Source organism: Halichoeres trimaculatus, unplaced genomic scaffold, assembly GCF_033239565.1.
Source record: "Halichoeres trimaculatus isolate MK-OKI-2021-1 unplaced genomic scaffold, fHalTri1.1 fHalTri1_scaffold_11, whole genome shotgun sequence".
Lineage (NCBI taxonomy): Eukaryota > Metazoa > Chordata > Actinopteri > Labriformes > Labridae > Halichoeres > Halichoeres trimaculatus.
In genome coordinates this window covers 21,148,800-21,175,819 of record NW_027437189.1, presented here as the reverse complement: position 1 = coordinate 21,175,819, position 27,020 = coordinate 21,148,800, and the positions used below count along the sequence as shown (strand labels likewise).

General features: G+C 40.3%; 1 protein-coding gene across 1 annotated transcript; it reads right to left on the bottom strand.

The window, feature by feature from the left end:
• Positions 1–27,020, bottom strand: kcnc4 (potassium voltage-gated channel, Shaw-related subfamily, member 4). Its single transcript, XM_074681949.1, has 4 exons — positions 25,720–27,020; positions 6,660–7,587; positions 5,896–6,072; positions 1–1,873 (listed from the first exon to the last, which is right to left on the bottom strand). Exons 1-4 carry the CDS (start codon positions 26,335–26,337, stop codon positions 1,806–1,808), a joined length of 1,791 nt encoding a protein of 596 aa, XP_074538050.1. The 5' UTR covers positions 26,338–27,020; the 3' UTR covers positions 1–1,805.

The following is a 27,020-nucleotide window of genomic DNA, read 5'->3' as shown; positions in this document are numbered from 1 at the left end:
GGGGGAATAGGTTTTATTTCTATTTCTGCATAGAAACACATGCCTATATGATACATCATACACCCACACACACACGCACACACATACATACACACACACACAACATATGACTGATGGATTGCATTTAAATCCATCACAGTCGCCTATACAATCCATAACGAGGAGATATAAATCTGATGTGCTGAATGCATCCCTACCACAGTCATATTTACAGTAGTGAAAACAGGGAATGGGGCTAATAAGTAAAATATCAAAATAATAATCTTCATCATAGATTAACAACTATTTCATGATGCATAACATGTCATATACAGAGGAGAAAAAAGTTAATAGAATTATAATCCAGAAAATCCTACTGTGCTACATACGTATATCTGTGCTTATACATAATAACACAACTCTAGGGTCAGCATAGAGACAGAGCTGCAGTCTAATGAAGATGAAATGAGCTTTCCCTTTGTTTATTAAACATAAGGCCACTATGGTAGACCAGGAGGAATATATTATAAGTCACATGTGAGAGAAACCACACTCCCACTGCTTCTCTCCACGTGGAAACACTGTTTCCTACAGATCTCACGCCACCAGAAGTGTTAAGGAATAAATCTAACGACATCACTGCACATGTTTAAGCTCCATTACTCAACATGAGGCACAAGTGAAACTGATGGCAGTGTACTGGATGTATTTCTACTAACAATAGTACTGAAAACCTACCATGTAATCTAATAGAGCATACATTTGGTCCAGACTCAACCAGCAGTGATGCATTAGTTGTGTACAGATAATGTAATAAACAATACTGCTCCATTGATTTTTTTCCCCTCTGCTTTTGTTAAAACTCTCTTTGTACAAGCATTTACAGACAATGTATAGCCTGTGCACCATTCATACCAAGTCCTGTCTGGACAGACAGTCTGCATCTGTGGTCAGCTGTAGAAAGAGGAGAGGAGGTAATCAACGAAAAACTCTGGGATTGTTTTAAAAAAGAAATTAAATTTTAAGTGTTTTATCCAACCCTGGTTCACAGTAACAGTTTGACTGTAGTACCCCTCATACACAAATGTCTGGAAGTTATGGGGAGCTCAAATGAGTCCTGTATTACTCCGAGAATACAAACAAAATGACACCAATGCAGTATCTCATAAGTAAGAAATCTTGCTAGATGGTTTAGAATAGCTGAAACTTTTTTTTTTTTTTTACAATGGTCATTCTTATTCTTAGAAATTAAATAACCACAATTTAAGATGCAGAAGAAAAAGCAGGAAGTTACGCTGACGCTAATGTGGTTTGTTTAGAGAAAACAACCCCACTTATGAGGACTGTGTTGTTTATAGTTTCATCAGATTAGACTGATGGTGATTAATAAACCTGGTGATATCTCTACTCCATCTCACTGGAGCATCGCAACGTTACATTATTTTTCTCCTTCTTTAGTCTAACAACAGCAGACCAGCAGGCCTCACAATAAAAAAAAGAGATCTGAAACATAAAAAAAGGTTGAGTTAAACTGTCCTACTTTGGCAGTGGCAGGGTTACAGGACCTTCAAATGAAGCAGTGACACATTGGAGCCAGTCTTTAGTACATGTAATGCTAGTCCATGCAGTTCATGCTAACATAACTCATAACTGACTAGTATTACAGTAAACCTGTGTTGCAGTGGACTCTGTACCACAGGACTTTGGCAAATCAGGGGAAACAGAATATAGTCAAAAAAAATAATAATAGTAATCCAGTCTGTAGTTCAGTGAAGATCAAGAGAGCAGAGATTCATGCTCTTTTTCCTTATTACAGATGATCAGCATCAGGTCAGTGTGCTGACCTCCGGCTGAGCGTAGTTTCCAGTGGCAGCGAGGATGTCTTTACAGCTCTCTGTGAGAAGAAGCAGAATGACAGGAGCATAATGAGACGCCGTAACTTATGACAAGAGCATGAAGCAGTGAGAAAACAGTTCTGGAGCTGCATAGTTAATGACACGGTGTGTATGTGACTCCCCTCTGGACATAAATATTAAAGTTTATTGAATTTATTATTTTCGTTATTAATTTTATAAAAAAAATATGTATCCTGGTAAAATAATCCACAATACCTTTATTTGGCCCTGGCTACATTTTTTTTTATAAAGAACAGTCACCAAACAGTAATTCAGTCATTTAACTTTCATACAAAAAGAAGCCAAGTCTTGTTTTTATGGAAATAAATTTTTTGCAACAATAAAAATGCACAAAAGCAGCATTTTATGAATACACACCCAGTCAGAAAGTATTTTAGCTGCACCTGCAGACACATATGCTGCACATCTCAACATCGGGAAGCTTCTGAGCCAACTGCCTGTCTTGATAATGGAAACCTATTAGTGTCAAATGAGTCACTTGAGAAAACAGAGGTTGAGCTTATACGCTTTTTTTTTTTTTTTTTGGATCTCACCATCAGTGTCCAAAGGCAACAGCTAACTTCCCAAAGATGAGGACATAATGATTTAGCAAAATGTTCAAGTGCTGCTGTCATGCTGCTGAGAAAAATGTGCTCTTAACTTGGACACACTGAGCGAAATTTGTGAGCGAGTGCTGTTACAGACTGCCTGTAACAACCTTAATCACTTCACATCTTTCAGCTTTCGGTTCCTTCTGCAGGGGGGGGGGGGTTAAGACCATTTCCTGCCACTGATAACCATCTGAACATCTTTCGACCTGCTGTATCCATCTGTCCTTTTCTCTACTCTCATCTATACCACTCAGCTGAAATATGATCCACATGTAACCCCAGAAATAACATGCGTTCCCCTATAGGCAAGAGAAGAACAACCATGAGTTAATCTGTGTCCATCTGCTCAAATCAAAGTGTTTGCTATTTGTTTGTTTGGGGTAAAAAACACACACTTTTAAAGATTTGACTTCCCAATAACAGTTTTATCTCTGTTAGGAAACAGGGAAGGTCCACTGGCAGCCTTTTTTGCAGGTAATGTGCTCTAAAATGTGTTGTGTATGTGTGATATTCCTCTGTAATAGACTGGGATGTCATTATCCACAAACTCACCAGACACAGCACTCATGATTGAATTACTGCCCTCCCCTCTCTCAAAGATTAGTTTTGCAGGGTTCTGGTTTTGCTCAGCTCCCTCGCTGTTTTTGTGTTTGTCAGGAGAAAGCTTGCTTGGTGGTTTCCTGAACTGACCACATAGTTTAACATAACATGAGAGAAATCACTGTGAAATTAGACCAAGGGTGATATCTAATGTTTCCCTCCGCTGAGTGACCCCAAACATGAGCAAACATGTGGATGTTTCATGTTTTCTCAGCTATCTGACAGATTTAACTGATGATATGTGCGCTCTTTTTACCATTTGCATGTGACACTATACAGTTAACCCACACCGGTCTGAAAACACTCAACATTTTCGCTGATGGACGAGGCTTTTAGATTCAAGTTCAAAGACAGTTTCTGGTAATGGCCTGTCAAAAAGGTGGGGAGAATACTCTCTCAGGAACCAAGCTGCGGTAAGTGCCTAATTTATGGCCACTAGCTGCAGTTGTTTTTTCCTCAAATGTGATGTGCTAATGAGCTCCAGAAAAAAAATAAAACACCTTCCGTGTTGTTTTGTTGTTTGCAGTTGGATGAGTGCCAGGATGTAGAGCGGTTAGGATGCGAGCTCAGGGCTCCAGGATGAACCTGCAATATCCAAATTTAGAGACCTCATCACAAGAGGAGTTTGGGGATGACAGGAAGTTGGGATGTGATGTAAAGCAACTGTCCAAGCAGAGGAAGGAAACAGAAGATTGATGGTGTTTCTTGAAGGAGTTATTAGTGGTGCAGTCAACATTGCTTGGTGTCTTGTGTTACAACTAACCCCAACCTAACAGCACTGTGTGAAGATGATAGTGACAGGAAAGCTTTCACACTGAGCGCGCACAGAGAGATAGATGAAGCAATTAATACGACAAAGCTCCTCCATGGATTTCCTTTTGATCTCCCCTGTGAACCATCAGTAACATCTGCCGTAAGTCAGTCGGAGGCCCCGAAACAATAAAATGACTTAAAGACAGGAGGCTAACTCAAACAAAGGTACACAAAATGAATATTGTCTGATAATAAATGGATAGACTAATGCACTTTTTTAATTGTAATAAATCATATATTTTAAGTTTAATCCTGGTGTCTTTACCCAGGTACTGAAGTTTCACCACATAAACAAACATTTTCTTTGCATGCATCTATATCTTACATTTCTGAACTCAAACCTTTTTGTACAGAGTTGAAAAATTAGGGATGCACGATATTGGATTTTTGCCAATATTCGATATGCCGATATATCGAAACCCCTTTTGGCCGATACCGATACCGATAATCACAAGTTTGTTTGTCTTTTTCACTGTAAAGAAAGCTAAGTCTATCCTGTACTGGAATTTATATGTTACTCTTATTGTGACGGTCTTAGTTGTTTAAGAAACACACATAAAACAAGACAAAAAACATTTGATTTTACCATAAATAAGAAATGTATTATTTTTTCAAAATCAAGACATTCAGTATTGAAATACAAAAAAAATAATTTCTTTAGATCACATGAACTTTAAATGTACAATGCATTTTTAAACATAACCAAGTTGCATTTGATTATTTTAGAACTACTGTAACAACCTGGTGACAGACACAGAGCTCTGCAGTGCAAATAAATGAAGTGCTACATTTTATTTGAGGAGCTTATTTTTCAGATGGAAAATAATACTAATCCTAACTGAATAGCACCTTATCGGCTGTGCATATCAGCAGAGATTTTCATATCTGCCGATACCGATAAACGTGTTTTTAAGCTTTTATCAGCCGATACCAATATTGTGCCGATAATATCGTGCATCCCTACTAAAAATGTCTTAAAGACATTTCGTGGCATTTTTCCATCAGTCTCTTGGTTTGAAATGATTCTTGTGACCACAACTTGGACAGATTTGCATTTAACACATTAGTGCCAGTACAAGACTCTCTGACTTTAATGGTCATAATATTTTCACATATTTCCATAACTAGTCAAAATGATTCATTTGTTTAAATATATTGAAAAAAATCCACACAATGCACTCTGTGTTTTATGGTTAGTAAGCAAATGTGATCATGCAACCACAGTCAAATGAGATAATGCACACACACACAAAGGAGATTTTGATATGAGCCCTCTAAACAAAAGCACATTGTCGTTCAGAGTATGATGTTAGTGAATACAAGTTACTGGGTATATGTAATTTTCACTGCTATACTTTTATAAAAATGTGTCCCAGATACACATTAGCAACAAACAACACCAATGTGTATCCTTTCAAACTAAAGAAAGAATTTTAACTGCAATAACAACAGTTTTCCCCCAACATGCAGAAACCATATATCACTTTAATAACCCTGAGGCCAAACTCTTTTTTTTTTTCCTCTTTGAGTGGTAAAAATCTATAACTAAAAACGTATTCACCTAGTTTTTTCTCTGCCCATCAACTGTGTTTCTTAATGCCAGTGCTGCCTGCAGACTGATTAAACCTTCAGGCCGCTGAAAAAGGAACAAGGTTGTAAATACTGTTTACAGTTCATAGGTTGTGAATAGACAGAGCCAGGCCAGCTGTTTCTGACTGCTTTAACTCCAGGCTTTGCAAAAACAATCATGTTAGGCCTGGAAAGACAATCATTGATGCTCAATAGACATGAGAAGGGATTTTAATTGTGCTTACTTTCAGGAACTACAAGTACAAACTGCATCTTTTGTTACTTACACGCCATAACTCAGTAAAAAAAACCCAATACATTTAGAATCATTTAATGATTATCAAAAGTGAAATAAGGAGCTCTACTCTTAGGAGCATTTCTTTGATACCTATATTTAACAGTGCTGATATGTACAGTATGTAACTTACCACTATGGATGCTGGAGTCTCCAGAGGTTAAGAGGAAGCAGGTGGCCTCTTTCTTCGTCTTGTCTCGCCCTCGAGAGCACCGCAGAGACCACTTTTCATTGGGGGATAGCGGCTGGGTCAGGCTGCAGCCCTCTTCCTCTGAAAGGGCCACATTAGCATCTCCATTCTGTTTGGAGTCTGACAGGAAGACAAAAACACACGGCAACGTAAATGCCAAAGCTTTTACTGAGACTACCCTGAGGACCCAGCCCAGAGGAAAGGTATATGACATTAAATCTGTTCTTTTTTCTTTGATTAAATTCAACTGGAGATACTGTAGGGAGTCATCTGACCCCAGTGTGTTCTAGTCATTATGACTAAGCCCACTTCATCTGTTAGGCACAAAAAATATCTGGATAAGCAAAAACGTACAGTGGTTGTTTATGTTACAGTCTGGCTCTAACCACTTCATCGTCTAACACTGTTTGGAAGAATGGATGAAGCACATAGGATCTCTAAACAAAAGTAGGTAGAGAATGGGACTAAGGGTTATTTGAGCCAAAAGATTAAAAACAGTTTTAAATAACCTCTTGTGTTGATCATAAACACTGACAATTTTGGTTTTAATTTTCTATCTAAAAACATTTGAGGAATATTGATTTATTTTCTGCTAACACTGCTAAAAAGTATAAAATTTGGGGAAAACTCAGCCACAATTAATGCATTCAGAAATAAGTAACCCATTCCAGATAAATTAACACTGTACTTTGGCTGAGCAACCTGACCTGAGCGGTTCCTGCTGCCGCTCTCCTCGGCAGCCAGTGGACACGTGTCGCTCTGAGTGCTGTCTCTGTGTGAGTTTGTTTCTGACTTCCCAAACGATACCGAATCTGTCGGGGCATCGGGGTTCGGGTTGTGCTTCTTCTTTTTTTTGGGCAGCTTCTGTCTGGCCATGGCCAGAGAGTAGTACATCCCAAAGTTATTGACAATGACAGGGACTGGCATGGCAATGGTCAACACCCCCGCCAGCGCACACAGGGCCCCAACCATCATCCCCAGCCATGTCTGTGGGTACATGTCTCCATACCCCAGCGTTGTCATGGTGACCACGGCCCACCAGAAGCTAATGGGGATGTTCTTGAAGTGTGTGGGGTTGGGGTCATCAGGCTGGGCTCCGATGCGCTCAGCGTAGTAGATCATGGTGGCGAAGATGAGAACGCCAAGTGCCAAGAAAATGACGAGGAGGAGGAACTCGTTGGCACTGGCCCTAAGCGTGTGGCCAAGAACACGCAGCCCAACAAAGTGCCGCGTCAGCTTAAAGATCCTGAGGATCCTGACAAATCGCACCACACGCAGGAAACCCAGCACATCGCTGGCCGCTTTGGAAGGCAGACTGCTCAGGCCCATCTCCAGGTAAAACGGCAAAATGGCCACAAAGTCTATGATGTTGAGCGTGTTCTTGATGAAGAGAACCTTGTCTGGACAGCAGATGATCCGCACCAGGAACTCAAAAGTGAACCAAACCACACAGATGCCCTCCACCAGGGTGAGGATGGGTTTGGTCACCATCTCAGACCTCTGCTCGATGCGAGAGACGTTCCCCACGACTACTCGCTTTGTCTGGTTCCTCAGTTCATTGAAGGCTTCGTGTGTCTCCAGGCAGAAGGTTGTGATGGACACCAGGATGAAAAGCAGAGAGGCCAACGCCACTCCCTGAAGGAGAGAAAAAGGACAATTAGCACAATGTCATGCCCTCTCACAAATTAATCAGCAACAAATTATTTTTAAAACACCTTTGATTAAAACTTGTGCCTTTAATAAACAGTTTTTTATCCATCTAATAAGGAATTTTACAATAAAGTTTCTTTTAGCCAAACTCTCTCCAGTATCTCCTGTTTGAAGACATGGATGTGCCAATCAAGTCTGCAAAACAGTATCTTTTGACAGATCGTTTTCTAGCCAAGGCAGCGAGTGCCGGATGATTGACAGCAGGCAATGATGAAGTAAATAAGTAGTCATTTAAGGACACTTTTATGAGCAGCAAAAAAAAAATTGACACAAAATCTGAAAAAAATCAAAGATGATTGAGTTATGTTGAGGAGGATCTTTACTTGTTAAGGTTCATTTTGCATACAAATTCAAAGCTTTATCCAAGGATACAAATCAAACCTAAACCCTCTCACTACATGGACATGGACAATATGATCTCATATCAATAAACTTTCATTTTAAAAAATGAAAGAGTTGCCTGAATTATTTTGTTAAACCTTAAGTTTACAACCGGAAACACTTTTTGGAAATTTTGTGTTATGACAAAACAATTTGATTGTCTGCTGAATGTGAAGATGTTAAGTTACACGATGTAGGGCAGGGGTGGCCAACAAGTCAGAGACCAAGAGCCACAAAAACTACTGTGGTACTACAAAGAGCCACACCACACACACACTTCCTCTCGCACATAAACGAAAGGACATAAGATGAAAATCAATACATTTCCAAATTTTGAAGTGACATTTATTGCATTTTTAAGCGTGCTTCAATTCGCACTTGGAGCCGTGTCTGAGACAAGTTTTTGTTTTTACTGCAGAAGAGACAAAGTTTCATCCATTTATCTATCCAGATAGCTATGAGCACATGTGCAAGTCGAGGAAAGAAACTGAAACTTAAGTATCATTCTCATCACCCAAGAATTGATCAATACTGATCACAACATCAATATATCAATAATTTAGATTGATTGGTACACCACTACTCATAACATGGATCAAAGAGCCGCACACCAAAAGGCAAAGAGCCGCATGTGGCTCGCGAGCCGCAGGTTGGCCACCCCTGATGTAGGGGTCAGCCAAAGTGTAAAATTAATTCAGTACTTTGAGCTACATGATATTAGACTTGCAATGTCATCTAAATTCTACAGGAAGGCTATGTAGACTAGGGATGTCCCAATATTACATTTTCACTTCTGATACGATATCGATACTGCAGCATTGAGTATTGGCCGATACCGATATTAATCCAATACGATAACAGCATTAAACAAACATACTTTTATTACTTATTTTGTAGTATGTCTGTCATGTTAGAAAGGGCTTGATTAAGTGATATTATTCAAACAAAGAACAGTAGTCAGCAACAGCAAGTATGAGGGAAAACTGACCCATTTATTATTAACTAATAGGTAACAGAAACTGCTTATATCGGAGATTTTAGATGCATTCCGATACGATACCAATACTTGTTTTTTTGCTGATATTGGACCGATATCCAATACCAATATCGGACTGGGACACCTCTAATGTAGACTGTATAAGACATGGACCTACTCTAAGTGATGACACTCTGAGGTAGCTCACAGAACATGTGGTAAATGTTGGCTTTAACTAACAACAAGAGAGGTGGATTTGAAGCCATAGGATTGTCATGTATAGCTAACAGCTATAACACACCCATCTGTCAGTCAAATAGTTCACGCCCCTATTTATGCCTCATGCATCAGAAAGTGAGAAATTAAAAAATGGAGGAGTCATCAAACACGATAATAATATGATATATAATATGAGCTTATATTAAGTTTTCTGTGCTTTTGATATCAGCCTCTAGTGGACATTGGTGGAACAGCAGTCATTTGCAATTCCTCATAAGTTTTCTTTGAAACATCACAAGCAGCCATTTGGTCATTGATTATGTTTGTGTGATTAACCTCCTCAGATCAGCTTATTAACACTGTAAAAAAAAGTGGTTATTGGGACTAACCTGGCACACCTGGATAAATATTCCTCAGTTTACTCTGTCTAAGTCATATTCTTTTGAATATTTAGTAGGAATAATTTGAAATGTGTATTTTTTTTCTTAGTGTGAAAGCACTTAATCTACAGGAGATCATTTTCAGATCATTTTCAAACCAGTTACTCTCATGTTCACACTGACAGACACGCTGTGAGGAAACTTCATTATCACGTGCACTGCCAGCCACAAGCAGCAGGGGGCACTCACAGTATGATAACATAGTGGAAGTGGCCTATTAGACTCACTAAATGGTTATGCAGGTTGTGTTTTAAAAGAGAGCAGCCTAATGATGTGTTTTTTTTAAGGTTATAAGGGGTTAAAGGGGTGAGATTTTGCTCTACACAGACACAAATGACCAGTCTTTTAAATGTAACCTCAGAGATAAGGCAGCTGAGTTTAACCCCTGTTATGATCTGTGAGATTTAAATAAAATGGCATTCACTTGATCCAGCACAATGCCTGCTGTCTGTTTGTGTGCTCACTTATACCTGATCTGTCTTTGTCTGCCGAAGCCTGAGCACATTATAATGCCTCTCTAACCTTTCTAATCTTGCAGCTGGATAAATATGTACCAGTGCTTACATGCATTTCACTGTTTTCTCCCTGCAGGCCTCTCACATATCACTTGGTTTTAAAGCGTTTGGGTCCCTGATTGGGAAAAACAAATAAAACATTTCATGCCCAACAGGGACTCACACTCAATGTGGAACAAACAAAATGCACATACTGCACACACAGATGTACAGCACAGCTGAGTGTATGTCTGGTGGTTTTGTTTTTGTGGCCCTGATGATGATGAGCAGCTTTCTATACCATGACAACCCTCTGCAGGTTTTTTCTCCTGCTCAGTCAGAAAGCTTCCACAGCTCTGCTCCCGGACGAGAACCAGGACTGAGCCTCAGGAGGATGAAGGCCGTGAAGCTCTGACTCTGCCCAACGGAGTTCCACTGATGGACAGGTTTCCCCATCAATTTCCAAGCTACCTGTCTAAAAAGTGTGTTAGTGTTTGTGTTTGTGTTTAACAAGGCAAAGACTCGGAGCGTATTTCAAAAACATAGACTGATCAGAAAATTAAGCAGAAGCCAGCAGACACATGAGGTGTGGCAAAAGTTTGAGGCCCGACAACAACAACGTTTCATCTGTGTTTACACGGCAAAGTTCGGCAGCGCTTCAGAAAAATCCCACTCTGGAGGCTGTTTTCAAAAGTTTGCGTTTTAGGTCGGCAGAAAACGCTGTTTCTGTGTAAACGCGAGGCTGAAACGCAACAAAACTCTTGCGTGTCACCCTAAGAGACTGTTTACACGACAATGGTTTTAGGGTAAAACGCAAAAGTTTTGTTGCGTTTCAGCCTCGCAACAAGTGTTTCAGAGCACATGAAAAGTCAGCATGCTTGTCCTGAATCCTTAAGCTCTTAAATAATACATACTCCATCTCCCATCAAACAGGAAGTAGTGTAGGGTCTGCGATGTCATGAAGCATCACTAATGCTGCAACTGAATGATGCCCAAAGGACAGAGCGTTGAGAAGAGGTGGAGAATTGAGGGAGCGGTATGGATATGTGAGAGCAGTCTGTATGTGGACGAGTTTTTGTATCAAATATCACTTGCTGATTTGATGCTGCTGCAAAGCCAGCTTCAATGAAACAAAAAGACATCACCAGAGTTTACAAACGGAGCACAGATCAATATGAAAACATTCACTGAGTGCTCCAGCCTGAATAAAACAGACCATGCTCATAATGAGGAGCGCGTCAGTTCACACTTAGCAAAGCAGGTATGACAACAAGCCAGCAGCAGAATACAACTTGTGGTCTCTGTTGGAGAGTTCAACAGGACCTGACAATGTTCAGTTTACTCAAACACTAAACGGTTTATCTTAGAACTAAACAGAGCTGGTTTCAACAGCAGACGCATGTTGGCACAGATGCTTCAGGAAGTCCTGGCTCACATACCAAAGTTTACTCCAAAGCCTTACATCTGTGACAGTAGGAAAAGGCATTTCAGTGTTTTCCTCTCTGATTCATTTTCATCTTTGTGTCCATGTCTGCAAGTCTTCAATACATCTCTATGCATTTCAATGTGTCTCTGTTGTTTATTTAAGGCTTGACACAGAGAAATGTCTCAATATGTTGTTTGCAGCTCAGCCTTGGAAACTTTAAACACAGTCCCTGTGTTGGAGGGCTCACCAGCTGATCTTTCTACCTTCAACCTGAACTTCTACCTGAAACACACTATGTAGACGTTACTCTCACTTAAACCAGAAGCATGTGGTTGTTTTTAAAACTGGGATCGGTAAACAAAAGCTGTAGCAATAAGTACACTGTTCACCTCAAGAAGCTGTTAGAGCAGATGTTTGTTTTCTAATCCAGGGGACTCTGAGACTGACGTTCAGTTTTTGTGCCTCTCTGTCAAAGTCCAGTAATAACTCCATCAGTGGGCATTTTTTGATAAAGATTAGTAGACATCGAATCCGAATAAAGGTGGACTTTGGTTCTTACCCTACAAAATAATTTATTTCACTCTCTTCTTATCTGACATGTTCCTACTGTGATGATATAGTTTTAGCTCTGTTTTGGTCCCCACCAATCTATGAAATTATCATGTCTGTATAGTTTCATTTCGGGGTATTCGTTTTTGAAAATACCCGGCTACGTGTCTACAAAGCCTGCCTTTTTTGACCTTGCTTTCTGCCTCATGTCTGCCTGTTACCTCTGCCTTTTTGCGTTCCAACCACTGCCCAGACCCTGATTAAAACCTTTTTTTGCCCACTGAACTCTGTTTTTGTGTCCTGCATTTGTGTCCACATTTCTGTGCTTAAGTTCTTGACAGGATCATCCACAGTGTTTACTAGCTAGCTGCTATGTGTTCCTGTTGATTAATAAGAAATAAGCCAAGGGTCATCTGCTTACAAAACATGCTACGAAGGAGTGAGACTGAATCAAAACACTAAGACTGATGCCTCAGTATCTTTGGAAGAAGTAATAAGTGCAACAGATTTGAAACTTGGTACTGGTGCAACTCTGACAACAATAGGAGTTATTTATAAGAATGATGATACTGTGAACGATAAATCAAAGAAAAGGCTGTAGATTACCCTTAAGGCTTGGTCACACTTGGTAATAATGCCAAAGTGTGGTGCTAATAGGACATCAATGCAAGGTCATCAGGTGTCAGTGCCAGGTGTCACAGAGCAGACAGAGCAAGGACCCCCTGAGGGAGCAGCCGCCCTGTCTCAGCTGGAAAATCAGAGCCAGACACGTCGAGTGTGTATCAGCAAGCAGCAGCTGGGGAGTCCCATCACAGCCTCCATCACAGCCTCCATCACAGCCTCCATCACAGCCTCCAGCTGTTCAGCATCAGCCTGTGTTACCTACATACAACAACAAAAAACCGCGTGATCAGTCAGGGCCTGAGAGCAATGAGAGCAGTCACCTCCAATGTTTTCTAAAAATTCATGTCACTGATTCATGTCTGAGAATCAGTCCACCTGAGGATGGAGGAGGATTAATGTCCGCTCCTCGGCCTGTCAGCCAAGCTTCTCCGGAGTGTCTACAGACCTGATATTAATCACCGCTTTTTTATATTTAATGGAACCATCATGAAAAATAGGGAAAGATGATCCATTCTATGGTATCAAACTGTATAAAAGGGGAACTATTTTCGGCTCCCCTCAAACTTCATCATCCAGCAGTGAACCGCTTCATCCAAAAACACCACTTAGCCAGGCCCTGCTACAGCTTGAGGAAAAACCAGGGGAAAGAATCAAATCGATCCAAAGTATTTTCCTGCAGTGACAAGCACAGATCTGTCCCTTCCTCTCCAGTGCTGTGTGATGTACAAACTCTCTCAGATCAAACAAACAAACTACAACATTTACTTTTCCAAAAAGTTAAATACACATTTCAGTTAGTCATATTCTGAAATGCTCTTTTCTGCTATCCAAGAATCTACCCTCCTTTGGTTAAAAAACTGCATTTCATGAACCCTGTCCACAAACAGACTTTACACTACACATTAGACGTCTGATGGACATGCAGATCAAGTCTGTATTGGGTCTGTAGATCCTTGATCTATTCTAGACATCTTCTAGACGTGAGTGAGCCCACTGCGTAAAGAGACGTCCAAAGACATCCTTTAAACACCAATTCTGGACGTCTAATTTTGGTCTCCTTAAAGGATAATTTCGGTTTTTACAGTTTTTAAATTGTTTATAGAATGAAGTAGAACAAAATACTCACTTGGTGAAAAACACGAGTTTTTGGACGATCAATGCAGTTTTAGGAGCGGCGCTGTCTATGCCCCGATGGATCCCATTATACGGACGTCTGCTGCACGATTTTGGATCTAAATATCTCCTGAAGCACTGCTTGGATCAGGAAAGCCTTCTGGGTGAGTATTTTGTTCTACTTCATTCTATAAACAGTGTAAAAAATGTATAAACCGAACTTATCCTTTATAAGTGCAGACTATCCCCCCAGACAGTGTCTTTTTTCCAACATCTACTGAACATCCATGTATGATGTCCACAGTCCCTCCCCCCTGTGCAAACAGATGTTCAAAGGACATCCTCTCTATGTCACTTTTAGCCGTCTAATTTTAAACATCAGTTTTCAATAAAAGTAATATTTTTTTTATTCACATTTCCTGTTTTTTATTGTAAAACCATGATTTGTTATCCTGTCCCAGTCAATTTTCCTGTAGCTTCAATTGGCTCAGCAGCAGGTCTAAAATGGAAATGTATAACGCCTTTGTATGTATTTACAGTTACCATCTGCTGCTGCGAAAATCAAATATAGCAACAGGGTAATGAACTGGAACAGTATGCCACCTTCTGGAATTGGACTACAGTGATGCACAGAAACTTATAGTGGTATAAAAACAATAAGAATGCCTAAAATGGCCGCAATGGCATCAGCAGTGACGAAAGCTCAGTTGAAAAGAACACGGCTCTGGAACTGGAGGGATGCTGGTTTGAGACCTGGTATGGACAAAGGCTGTTTTTTATGGAGGTACTGTAGAAGTCATAAAGGAACGTTCAGCAGACATCAGATAAAGAGGTTGGCTTGGTCAAAATGAACATGAAAGGTCGACCTTCGATCATCTCAGTGGGTCACATCAGTGGGTTAAAGGACTACCAACCCTGGTTACTGGTGCTTAAAATGGAGCCATGTAGTTTAAACAATTTATATTTGTTTTTTTGAATAGAAAGCTAATTAATTAAATACTTAATTTGGGGACATTCTTGGCTGTCTTGTATAATGTTTCTTAAAGCCGTCATCTGACCAGCTTATTTTCAAACAGCTGGGTGCAGTTCATATATGAGGTAGCCAAGAGCAGTGCTGCTTTCCAACGTTTTGTTAATGCTTTTAGACAGATTGGTTATGTTTTATAAGAACATATCTGACATGTTAATTCAAAATTCTGTGCATAGTTGCTCTTTTTTTCTGTAATTTTAATATTGTTGGTCTGTTTTAGTCTTTAAAAAGTACTGATTTAACTGTATCCAAACTTTAAATGAGTTGTTACAAAATGTATTTATTGCTACTGCAGTGCCAGAGTTTGCATGTGATGTGGCATCTGTCCCCTAGTTTACATAAATTTACTTTTTATTTGCATATGTTTTTAGTTATTCTCCTTGATCTCATTGTGCACATGGCATTTCTTCAAGGTGCATCACTACTCATCACAGATGTCATCCTTCTTCATGTCAAACACTGAACCTTAACTACTGGTCAAAATGAAAAACTAAATAGATGTAGTAGAATGTAGGCTGTACCCAGCTCATATTCTGGTATGCCCCTCTTTTCTTTAATTTGGAACTGGAATATATTCTTTAGAAATTAAATTAAATGTCATTACTCGCTAAAATCAGCCATAAAAAGGTTCCAGCTCTGTGCAGACTCTGTGGTGCATCCACTGATCTCAAAGTAAGACAGCTGATCTATTTTCAGCAAACAGCTTGGAAACTGAGCAGAATAAACAACCAGCATAATCACACAGGATTACATCCCTCCTTCACAGAGAATTCAGTGTTATGAAATTTTCCTTAACGAGTGGCTGCTGCTCTGATGATGTGTGAAAAATCAAACCCTGTGTTTCATGCAGCAGAGAAAGGTGTCAGCGCTGTGAAACATGTGCCCAGAGGAACATGAGGTTCTGCTCATAAGACTCTTTTATTATTTATCAGCTGGGTGTCACATCCAGACAAATGAGGTGTGAGAATAGGTTTCATTTTCAGCAACCAGTGAAGAGTATTGTTTGAAGATACTGACCATTGTATTCTATTTAAAATCAATATTTATTGCTTTTTTTTAACACAATGCCTGATCTGGATGCTGAAATAAGATCTTGCTGAAGATATGTTGACATTTTTCCAATGTCTCAGAATTGGAAAACTATACAATTGATGGAGTTGATGTATTTTATAAAAAGGGTTCATTTCAATTTTCCTATAAAAAAACTGAATAAAAAAGTATTACCATCAGCTAATCTTTGCTAATGCAGACAAAATAGAACAAATGAGTTTTCCATCAGAAACTTGTCCACTTATAGTGAAAGGTTTATGAGTCAATTTGTGGCTAAAAGCATTTTATTGGGCCAAATTGATTTGTGATGGGATGTTTACTCTCCAGATAAAATCTTTCCCATTTCAACATTCCTACATCAGTAAATCCCTCAGTTTCACACTCATTGAGTTTGTTCTATGTGGGATGAAATATGCTTCCATTTTCTGTGGTAAGAAGACTTTTAATTGCTAACCACTGATAACTATTTACAGCACATAACCACAGTGGTGATTATTTTCCAACACAATGGAATACGTCACATGTGGCCTCTAGGACAATAAACGTTAACAGGTCTGATCTTGGTGTTAATGTCAGGTGTTGGAACCAAATTATCATGTAACCAGGTCTTTGTTTTTCACTGTATATAAATGTATTGTGATAGAAAGTGATTAACCAACTAATTTTTTGACAAAAGGGCAAAACTCACTCAAATTTTGCTGAAGTACTAGATCCATATTAAGCATTCACTATTGCGTGCACACCTTTTTTGGATCTCATACAGCGAAGCATGTTACACATATATATATATATATTTTTTTTTTTTCCATGACCACCACTAAGTTATATGCCATTAATTGAAGACATCATTTAGTCAGCTTCAAAAAAACTTTGGTTAATTTTTGGGCAAAAATAGACCTGTTCAGAATGTATACATTGCTATTGTTGTGGCTAAAAGAGGTATTGGATTTGCTGGCTAATACTGAATATTAAAGGGAACATATCATGCTTGTTTCTCCTTTTCACTATGCCAGACTAGGATGCCTGTAAAGCATTTCTGCCCTCAGTACAAGTCATTTAGTTCCTTCATTGCCCCACAATAGCGTTCTCAATATCCTCATTTTAGGCCATTCTGAAAATCTCGTTGAAACGCTCCGTTTCGAGAATGACCTCCAGTAACCTCGCAACGTCATAGCCCTATGTGCTCTGATTGGTCAGTTCTATCAGAGGGGCGGAGGGGGTAGAGCCAGGGGGCAGTTTTTGCAGCATGGCAGTATTTAAAAAATCGCCACATTGAATGGAGCAGACCGAGCGAGTTTGCTGTTTGCCAAAACTTCACCGTAAGGCATTGATAGCACTAATAAAACGGCAGAGTGTAGGATACGTCCTTTTGTATTGGACCCCGAGTCAGACCCGGACGGTTCTGCAGCTCAGGAGGAAGAAAATCCACCTCAACACAGATCATCTCAGGACGCTTTAGTGTGGTGAGTCAAACTGGTACTGTAACATGTATAGTTTATACGTTTATACTCGGCTCTTGGTGGGTGTATCCCTCGGTGGCGGTTGTGTGACTAACTGACATCACAGAGGAGGAGCTGCTTTATCAGATTACTCCAATAAAAAGAAAGGATCCTCGTGTCGTCACAAAGGTCGAAATCTCGCGGCCAAATGTCAATGACCTATTTTCAGAGGCATCAAATCTCGTTCTAGGATATCAGAAAAAATACAATATCTCATTTCTTGAAAATTCAGGTCTTGTTTTCGAATTTATTATACTATATGTAGGTATTAAATCAAGGATCAGCATGATATGTCCCCTTTAAAAATTCAGATTAGGACAAGGGATGAAGTAAGCTGATCTGAATTTTTTTTTTACTCTTTCTTACCTAAACCAAAATAAAATGGTGCAACAATGCTGGTAGAAGGTCAGCTGATAACTTTTTAATGGCTCAATATGGAAGATCTGGGTAGATGAATGGATAGATCAATCAAAAAAGCTCCACCAGACCACCACTTTGTTGAGCTTGGGAAAAGACGAGGTGAAAAAAATCTGCCTTTACACGGAAATGCAGAGGGACTGAAAACGCTGTAGTAAGCATGCCAGGCCAGTAGTCGGGTTGAGTGTAGTAGAGTTAAGCCGATCATCTGGTGAATTGGGGAATACTAAGTTCAAAAGTACAGCAACAGGTGCACATTTTGTTGGCAGACAGTCAGCAGCTACAACAAGGTAGTTCAGGACGATTATAACAACGGTACTCTTGTCCCGTTGTATGCGCGCGAGGCGGAGTGTGACGTCATCGTTTCCACTGAAAACGCCAGCTTACGGTGTAGTCAGCGTTTCAGAAAAATCCCACTCTGGAGGCCGTTTTCAAAAGTTTGCGTTTTAGGTCGGCTGAAACGCCGTTTGTGTGTAAACGCGAGGCTGAAACGCAACAAAACTTTTGGGGTTCACCCTAAAACTGTTGTCATGTTAAAGGCCCCTAAGAAACCATTGAAAGGCTCATGAAGCCTTTGCAGGTTTTTTCCAGTTAACTGTGCGTGCTGATAAGAGGGTTTAATTTGGTTTAGTCTGGCAGTTTAGTTTATTTGTTTATTGTTTTGTGAACAGTCCCCTCTAGTTTACTACACAGTAAAAGAGGTGGCTTAAGCCTTTACGGCTAATTTCCAGCTGTAGTCCCTGGCCAGTTGCCAAATAGGCAGTCTGAAATGCAATCATTAAGTTTGACATCTTTAGGTTATAATGATTACAATTTTTTACGATATCCTAAGTTTTGATACAAAATTTGAGATTTTCATGAACTGTTGGTCACAATCATCAGAATTAAAAAAATAAGTGTTCTGAATCATACACACTGTTTATTCCTTTGAGTTTCACTTTTTGAAGGTCCATGTGTTTAAGACCATGTTAAAGATTTTTACTTTCATACACACATTTAAAGGGGCTCTGAGGACTATCTGGAAAAGCAAGTGTTTTTCCAGGATAAAGGATCCACTTCCCATAAGCATTTGCACTCACTGTAGTGAGGACATGACTCTTACCATTTGTTTTGAAGGGACTGAATGGAGAGAAGATCATCTTTTTAACACTGCTTCTCTTAGTTCAACAACTCTTTGTCGGATACAAAGCAACAAGGTAATGTATTTATTAACAGCTATGTAGCGCTGTTGTTTGAAACATGACAATGAGCAAATTTTGTGAGTTTGTACCATAGTTTAGTAGCCGGTTTCATACAGCATACATACTGGTCATGTCCTGGCAGCGCTCATCAACCAAACAGAGCTAACGTAACCTCACTCTTCACTTTATTGATAGACTTTCAAGTCTGAACAGACCACTACAGAATAACTGCTGACTGTGGGTTGGAATGAACATTATCACAAACAGTTTAACCTGTGTTTTAGCCTTTATCCCATGCTCCATTACCCTCCTGTTCAGCTTTCTTCTGCTTTCTTGTCCTTTTTCTTTTTGACAGTTCAGTTACTGTGTCCAGCAAAACTGATCCAAGAAATCATCTCCAGCATCTTGGTCTACACTTTGCCATCCAGCATGTTGTTGTCACAGGGACTTTGACGTGCCATAAATCAATCCAATCCTGTCCAACCTGATCAAAAGCAAAGAAATAGCTTTTAGAAATATCACATTTTGGTGATAATAATCTCATTTTTAGATGTGGAGTAAACAAAACTTCTTATACATATGAAGAATTAACTTAACAAATGACTAGAAATGGCTACAGTTCTCATTTGTTGATTGTACTGCTACTTGCCATTCACAAAGCTGCCTTAAACTCCAAAGGAGGAGCCAGCCTGGTGTGCACTTAATGTCATGGGATAAATATCAGAGTTTCAAATGTCTCTTGGTAAAACTTCAGCATTCATAACAGTATGTAATTACCTCGTTTATTGTCACAAACTTTGCTGAAAAGCTGCAGTTAGACAGCGTCTGGACATAAAAAGGATCCAAGGCAGAAAACCTGCATTCTCTACCACTGAGCTGGGCTGGTTGTTCAAAGCAACGACAGTAGGGATCACATTTTTGCCCTTTTCAATCTCTCAAGGGTAAAAATCCTCTCTTAGAACTCAGTTTGTTGCTTTATTGAATTTCATAGGATGTTCAGCTTTTTTGTTCCTATATCAAATTAGAAGTAATAAAGACAAATGTGATCTTAAAGTTGTCACAAGAAGAAGTATTCTCTGAAAGTTTTGCAGATTACTACTTGTCAAAGTGTCAAAGTAAATCATTATAAAGTTTACACATTTCTATTTAATGTCTCTGATTTTTTAATTGGTGCCATTATCAGTGTGGAGTCCTTGCACATTTCCCACACTCCCTGGCACAGAGCTGTAGCTCCTGCCCAGGTTGTTAGCTGGGAGGATGTGGCTGAAACGATGGGCAAATTTACTTCCCTCTGGCTTTCAGGAATCACATTACCTGAGCCGAGCTGAGAGGCTTTTTGAAATAAAAAGGCCATAAAGGTAACATGACCCCTTCAATAAGCACTCTGCATCCTCGCAGAACAAACACAGAGCAAACATATGAACATGAATCTGTTGGACAGGAAATGAACAAAGGACATCACACTCATTTTATTACGACCTGCTGCTGAAGAAATCCACACAGCAATTTCTCATGAAACTTCTCAAATACTTGGTGATTATTTACAAATCTTTGGTGTTGAGAGACATGAAAGACTGGTGCGGTCATCTTCAGATGGCAACAAAGCATCAGCAGCTGTGACTCAGTGACAGCCTGCGAACGCCACCTGCACCAGAAGCTAAAATAAACATATTCGAGTGTGACTGGCATGCAACAAGAGCACTGTAGTCGTGCGAGAGTCTCTGAAAAGACCATTCAACTCAGCAAACAAAAATTAGAGAGAGTACCAGTGCTCTCTCTGGACTAAATGTTTTTTTTTTTTCAGATGAAAGCTCCTGGCTCTTTGCCTGACAATCCAGCCATAGTGACACATGATACGCCTGCTCCACGTTTACTTCACTGAGCACTCTGCTGCCTTTGTTGCCAAGCCATTAGGCACAGCATTCTTTACAATGCCTGCTGATATCATCGATGAAAGAAACAAGAGATTTTAATTTACAACTCAGTAAGATTTATTTCATTGATAGACCCAACAGAAGTAACCCTGTTCTCTCCGTTATGATTAAATGAGGGAACAGAATATTTTGGAAAGAGGTTGTTTTAATAAATCTTAAGTATATTTAACAGCACACATGAGTCCACTGAAGACCCTTTTACCAAAATATCCCTGTTCAATAAGCGCAATGAGTTTCTGTACATAGCTGTGCTCTCCAGCTGCCTTTCAAACACTCATGTTTTAAGGACCTGTGAGTGTGAACCTTGAACAGGATGTGTGGGAACACTTCAGTGTTTCTGCTATGAAACAGCATTTTCTCTTTTTCTAAAACTCTGCTTCCATCTCAGCATATAGTTCAGTGAGATCAGAAAATTGACTTCTTGCATGACTGACAGGCCCATTAAGTTTTCTTGGAAGCATTATTTAATTATCTGGAACCTGAATAAAATATCCATCATAGTTTTAAAAAATCTCTGGATTATATAATATGAACATGACTATGAACAGACACGAGGAATCAGCTACAGAAGCATGGGTAATTATGGCGCTGTATCGTCACATACTCCTTGTCAATCCAAGCATTGATGTGTATGATACAGCAGCAAATGTTGTGATGGCAGCTATGAAATAAAGCCAAAAGGTGGTGAAAAGGCAAACCACGCTGCATGTCCCAAATCAAAGCAAATACAAGGACTGCAAGCAAAAAGGACTACAGATTTTTGCAAATATACACTCACCTGTCCAACTGCTTGTTAACGCAAATGTCTAATCAGCCAATCACGTGGCAGCAACTCATTGCATATGTGACTTTGAACGAGGCATGGTTGTTGCTGCCGGAAGGGCTGGTCTGAGTATTTCAGGAACTGCTGATCTACTGGGATTTTCACGCACAACCATCTCTGGGGTTTACAGAGAATGGTCCCAAAAAGAGAAAATATCCAGTGAGCGGCAGTTCTGTGGGTGAAAATGCCTTCAGTGCAAAAACTGAAATCTTAAAGTGTTTTTGTCTTTTTTTAAGTAAAAATTGTCTTATCATACTCGATATGAGCCACTTTCAACTTATCAACCCAGAAATGTGTCTTGTTTCAAGTTATCAGAGTACAAAAATGAGGTTTTAATCGCTTGTAACCAGTCAAAAAAATCTGCCAATGGAACAATAAAAATTTGCTTGAAAATTTCCTTGAGACTAGAACAATGTCTTGATTTTTCACAATTCAGACCTAATTTTTGTCCTTAAATAACTTTATACAAGACATTTTTCTGGATTGGTCTAATGTGAATTTGGTTCATATTGAGTCTAAAAAGGAATTTTCTACTGAAAATAAGACAAAAACACTTGATAAGAAAATTCAGTTTTTGCAGTGTTGTTGATGCCAGAGGTCAGAGGAGAATGGACAGACTGGTTGGAGCTGATAGAAAGGCAACAGTGACTCAAATAACCACTGGTTACAACCGAGGTCTGCAGAAGAGCATCTCTGAACACACAACACGTCCAACCTTGAGGCAGATGGGCTACAGCAGCAGAAGACCACACCAGGTGACCCTCCTGTCAGCTAAGAACAGGAAACTGAGGCTACAGTTCACACAGCAACACCAAAACTGGACAATAGAAGATTGGAAAAATGTTGCCTGGTCTGATGAGTCTGGATTTCTGCTCCACATTCAGATGGTAGGGTCAGAATTTGGCGTCAACAACATGAAAGCATGGATCCATCCTGCCTTGTGCTAACGGTTCAGGCTGCTGATGGTGTAATGGTGTGGGGGATACTTTCATGGCTCACTTTGGGCCCCTTAGTACCAATTGAGCATTGTTTTAACGCCACAGCCTACCTGAGTATTGTTGCTGACCATCCATGTCCATCCCTTTATGAGCACAGTGTACCCATCTTCTGATGGCTACTTCCAGCAGGATGATGCTCCATGTCATAAAGCTGGAATCATCTCAGACTGGTTTCTTCAACATGACAATGAGTTCACTGTACTCAAATGTCCTCCACAGTCCCCAGATCTCAATCCAATAGAGCACCTTTGGGATGTGGTGGAACGGGAGATTCTCATCATGGATATTCAGCCGACAAATCTGCAGCAACTGCGTGATGCTTTCATGTCAATATGGACCAAACTCTCTGAGAAATGTTTCCAGTACCTTGTTGAATCTATACCAAGAAGGATTGAGGCAGTTCTGAAGTTCTGAAGGCAAAAGGGGGTCCAACCTGGTACTAGCAAGGTGTACCTAATAAAGTGGCCAGTAAGTGTATACAGTAGGCTGAGATGTGTTTCCTGTTCATGTTTTTGCTCATTTTGTTTTGAGATGATTTAAGTTATGTATGTCAACTTGTCAATGCAATAAAAGTTTCAAGTTTAGTTTGGCTTTTTTTGCATATTTTCAAAAATTTTCCCGTTAAAATAACATTGTGACAAACAACCCCACAGTATTTGACGACCATCGCCCTGATAGGGTTGGTTTCCACAATGTGTTGGAGTGTCCTTGATAATTTATTACCTCTGTTAAGATGAGATAAAAATTAAAGGGTTACACATTTTAAGTCAACATCTTAAGCTTCAATTGAATATAGGAATGACTATTGAAAGCTGTTTTGATCAGTTCACCCTACAATAAAAAGTGGGACAACCAACCCCATTCTCCCCTACACAAGCTATGCAAAAACAATTTAAAATGTTTCAGAACTCTTGGGAATGCATAAAATACAATGCAACCCTGCAGACCAGTCACAGGGCTTGTAGCCCACGTTGTTTCAAATCCTAGTTAAATACTAAGAGAAGGAACCAAGCAGGGACCTCAGACCATGAGAATTGAAGCTGATGCAAAAGTGATACAAACTGCAGTTTGTCAAGTGTTCACTTGAGGCTCCAGGAGGACCTGGAAAACCACATAAACACCCATTTAAAAAGCTAACATCTTGGGCTCAAATAAGCATGTTTACAGCCTGGAACAAAAAAAAAGACGTGTTTTTTTATCAAAACTGCTCATTTTTTAGATACCTCACATCGTTCAGGGCTGAATTTTCTTTGCAGCTAACTCAGTAACAAAGATGACATCAAGTTTAAGAAGCACATCTAGCCTGACTGACAGGTAGGTACCATGAAGCTGTTAGCAGGGAAGTGACATGTCTGCTCCAACTGCACCGCTTCAATTTGAATAAGGTCATGAGAGGCACTTCCAATATGGCAGCTGACAACAATATAGGCTTCAAAACTCGGCTTCAGAAATAGATGGATGACGTCACAGAGAATACATCTGGGTTTTCTACAGTCTACGGTTGCAGACCTATGGCATACTAGATGGGTTTATTGCAGAAGTGTGGCATAACAAAGGCTTGAGCCAGCTGCTTCAGAGGTTTAACCAATGCTGTGAAACCTCCACTTAGCACTTCTTCACAAAAATGTGGTTGTGTGTTGATGTAAAGAAAAATAGTTATATATTTCTGTAGTTAACAGAAATGGACAGAAATTTAAGTGAAACATCAATATTATTGCTGCATCAAAAACTGAAAAGTAGAGACAATAAAATCATTTTTTTCAGGATCTCACAGGGCCTGTATTGTAAGAGTATCTAGGATCTTTAAACCAATGCCTGTGCTGTCTTTCATCACAATAATGAACAGCTGTTAATGATGTATAGGAAATGATCATGATCCACATCAATGTGCATTAACTTATGCATCATATCAAGGCTTCTATAGGTTATGGGAAATGCCCAGCCCTAGTTGAGTGTGCTTAAATGCTTGTAAACTATGACAGAGTGCACTTCTGGTAAAGCTCTGCTCATCCCCTAATGCTGGACACTCAGTGAGTTATATTTCTGTGATAAATTTAGTGCAAAGATCCAACCTGAAGCATGAAGGTGACTCTTTGTGACCACTAACTTTAAATACCTGACTGTGGAACAACAACAAAAACAAACTTGACATAAAAACCTGTATTACTTCAGATGATAGGATGTAAAACATTAATGAAGTTTATATTGTTAATAAGACAATCTGGCGTGACCCAAAAGATTCCTGTTGAGCATTAAACAACAAAAAGAAAGCCGCAATTATGTCAGTGGTTGTATCAACCAAAACAAACCAGCAAGGACGATGTGGGAGTATGAGTTTCCTCTAAACTGTTTATGCAACATGATCTTTCCAAAAAGGAAGTCCAGTATGTTTTTTAAGGATGCTTACATCTCCAGCCCCTGCTTGATGTGTGGGCGAGTGTCTGTTCGTGGAAACAGTCAATGGAACAGATTCCAAATAGAAGCTGTGGCTAAAAACAAAACATGTTTGACAAACACTTAATGCAAGAAAAAAAAACTTTGAGAAATCCAATGTGTACTGGATTAAGAATAATTTCTGGATTGTCCACACATGAATGGCAGCATAGCTATAATTTTCTATGCTCAGTATTGCTGTGTTGTGTGTTCATTCACTGCACAAAGGAGGGTTCAGTGAGTGTAGTCCTGGTGCAGTAAAGTAATTTGATTGAAAATCTGTCAAAGTAGACTCTTCACCGGACTACAGGAAGTTGACATTAGTAGTTGACACGCACATCCGCACACACTTGCAGATTCGTGCAGTCAAAGCGAGATGGACACCTGTTGATCAGCACAACCACATGCAACTTTTCTGTCACTGTGGCACGAAGCCCACTCATACCAGAGAACACGAACTAAGGACTCACCCTGGCAGCTTTGGACGAGTAAGGGTCGTCAAACAAGGCCCAGATCTTCGGCTGCCAAACTTCACAACAGTTCCTCGACCTGTCCGGACAGTCCTCGATACCGAAGCGCCTCGGCATCTCTCTCTCGTCGTCTGTGTCATCTGGCTCCGGTGGCTCAAATATATCCAGGGCCTCCTCTGCGTCCCTGTGCTGCCGATAAGTCATCCAGCAGCATGGCTCCACGTCAGTCTCATCAATACCCCAATACGCCAGCTCCTCCTCGAAGAGAGGCCCGCAGACGTCTGCCGGGCAGTGCAGCTTCCCGGTTCGGTAGTAGTTCAGCACGTAGGCGAAGATGCCAGGGTGTCTGTCGAAGAAGAACTCGGAGGTGCTTGGGGGCGCAGGGGCGTCCGAGTCCGAGCTGACCTGTGTCTCCGGGTCTGCCAGCCATGCCAGGCGGGTCCCCGGCAGGGTCCTCAGGGTGCTCTTGTAGGTTTCATGTCGAGTGCCGCCCACGTTGATGATAATCTTGTCCGAGTCCTCTCCTCTGGCCATCTCCTCCTTCAGACATGATTTCGATGGAGGTTTGTTGCCTGACTTGCGCCCTCGGTAAGACGAAACGCACACCGAGCTTATCATTGAGAAGGACCTCAAAACTGGTGCCACTTAAACAAAAATCAGAAAATCAACCGAAAGTGCGCCGTCATTTCACACCCAAGTCCCTACAATGGCGTGCATGTCTCATTTTCCAAAAATAAAATGTTCTAAAGCTGCAAAGACGGATGCTCAATAAAACCACCTGTTACAGAACTCAGACTGATGCTGCAGCGAAACCGCCAATCTTTCTTTGAAATGTGTAACAGCGTGACTGTTAGATGTTGCACTGATTTCCCGCTAATGAAAGCAGGGCTGTTTATAATTGAAAAGGAGATACTTGCAATTAAGTCACGCGCCCAACTGGATGTGACGCTCACGTGTCAACCCTCGCATCTCCTCATTAATGACACCCGAATTCAACAACGCCAGAGCCCACAACTATTCCCCAACAACTTTTCTCCTCCCCACACAACACGATGACAGCAAACAAAAATCTGCTCGCGCATGTAATCAGATATCCCTCGAGACCTGGCCGCGGAAGGTGCTCTGCTCGCGTGCCTAGCACACCGTTATGGACTTGTTTTCCAGCTGGAGATCTGTTGCTTCTCCTCAAGTAGCCTATCTTCCCTTCGCAACACAGCACGGTTGGATGGTGCGTTCAGCAACAGGCTCAGTGGTTTAACCCTTTAGTTGCTTGGAGGTCGGCGCAACATCGAACCACTCCC

Bases quoted from the DNA above. Each gene is read 5' to 3' on its own strand.
- kcnc4 (XM_074681949.1), bottom strand. From the start codon at position 26,337: ATGATAAGCTCGGTGTGCGTTTCGTCTTACCGAGGGCGCAAGTCAGGC. The intron at 6,073-6,659 runs GTCAGGTTGCTC...TCTTCCTGTCAG, and splicing joins CGGCAGCAGGAACCGCTCAG to ACTCCAAACAGAATGGAGAT. The intron at 1,874-5,895 runs GTAAGTTACATA...TTCTTCTCACAG, and splicing joins AGACTCCAGCATCCATAGTG to AGAGCTGTAAAGACATCCTC.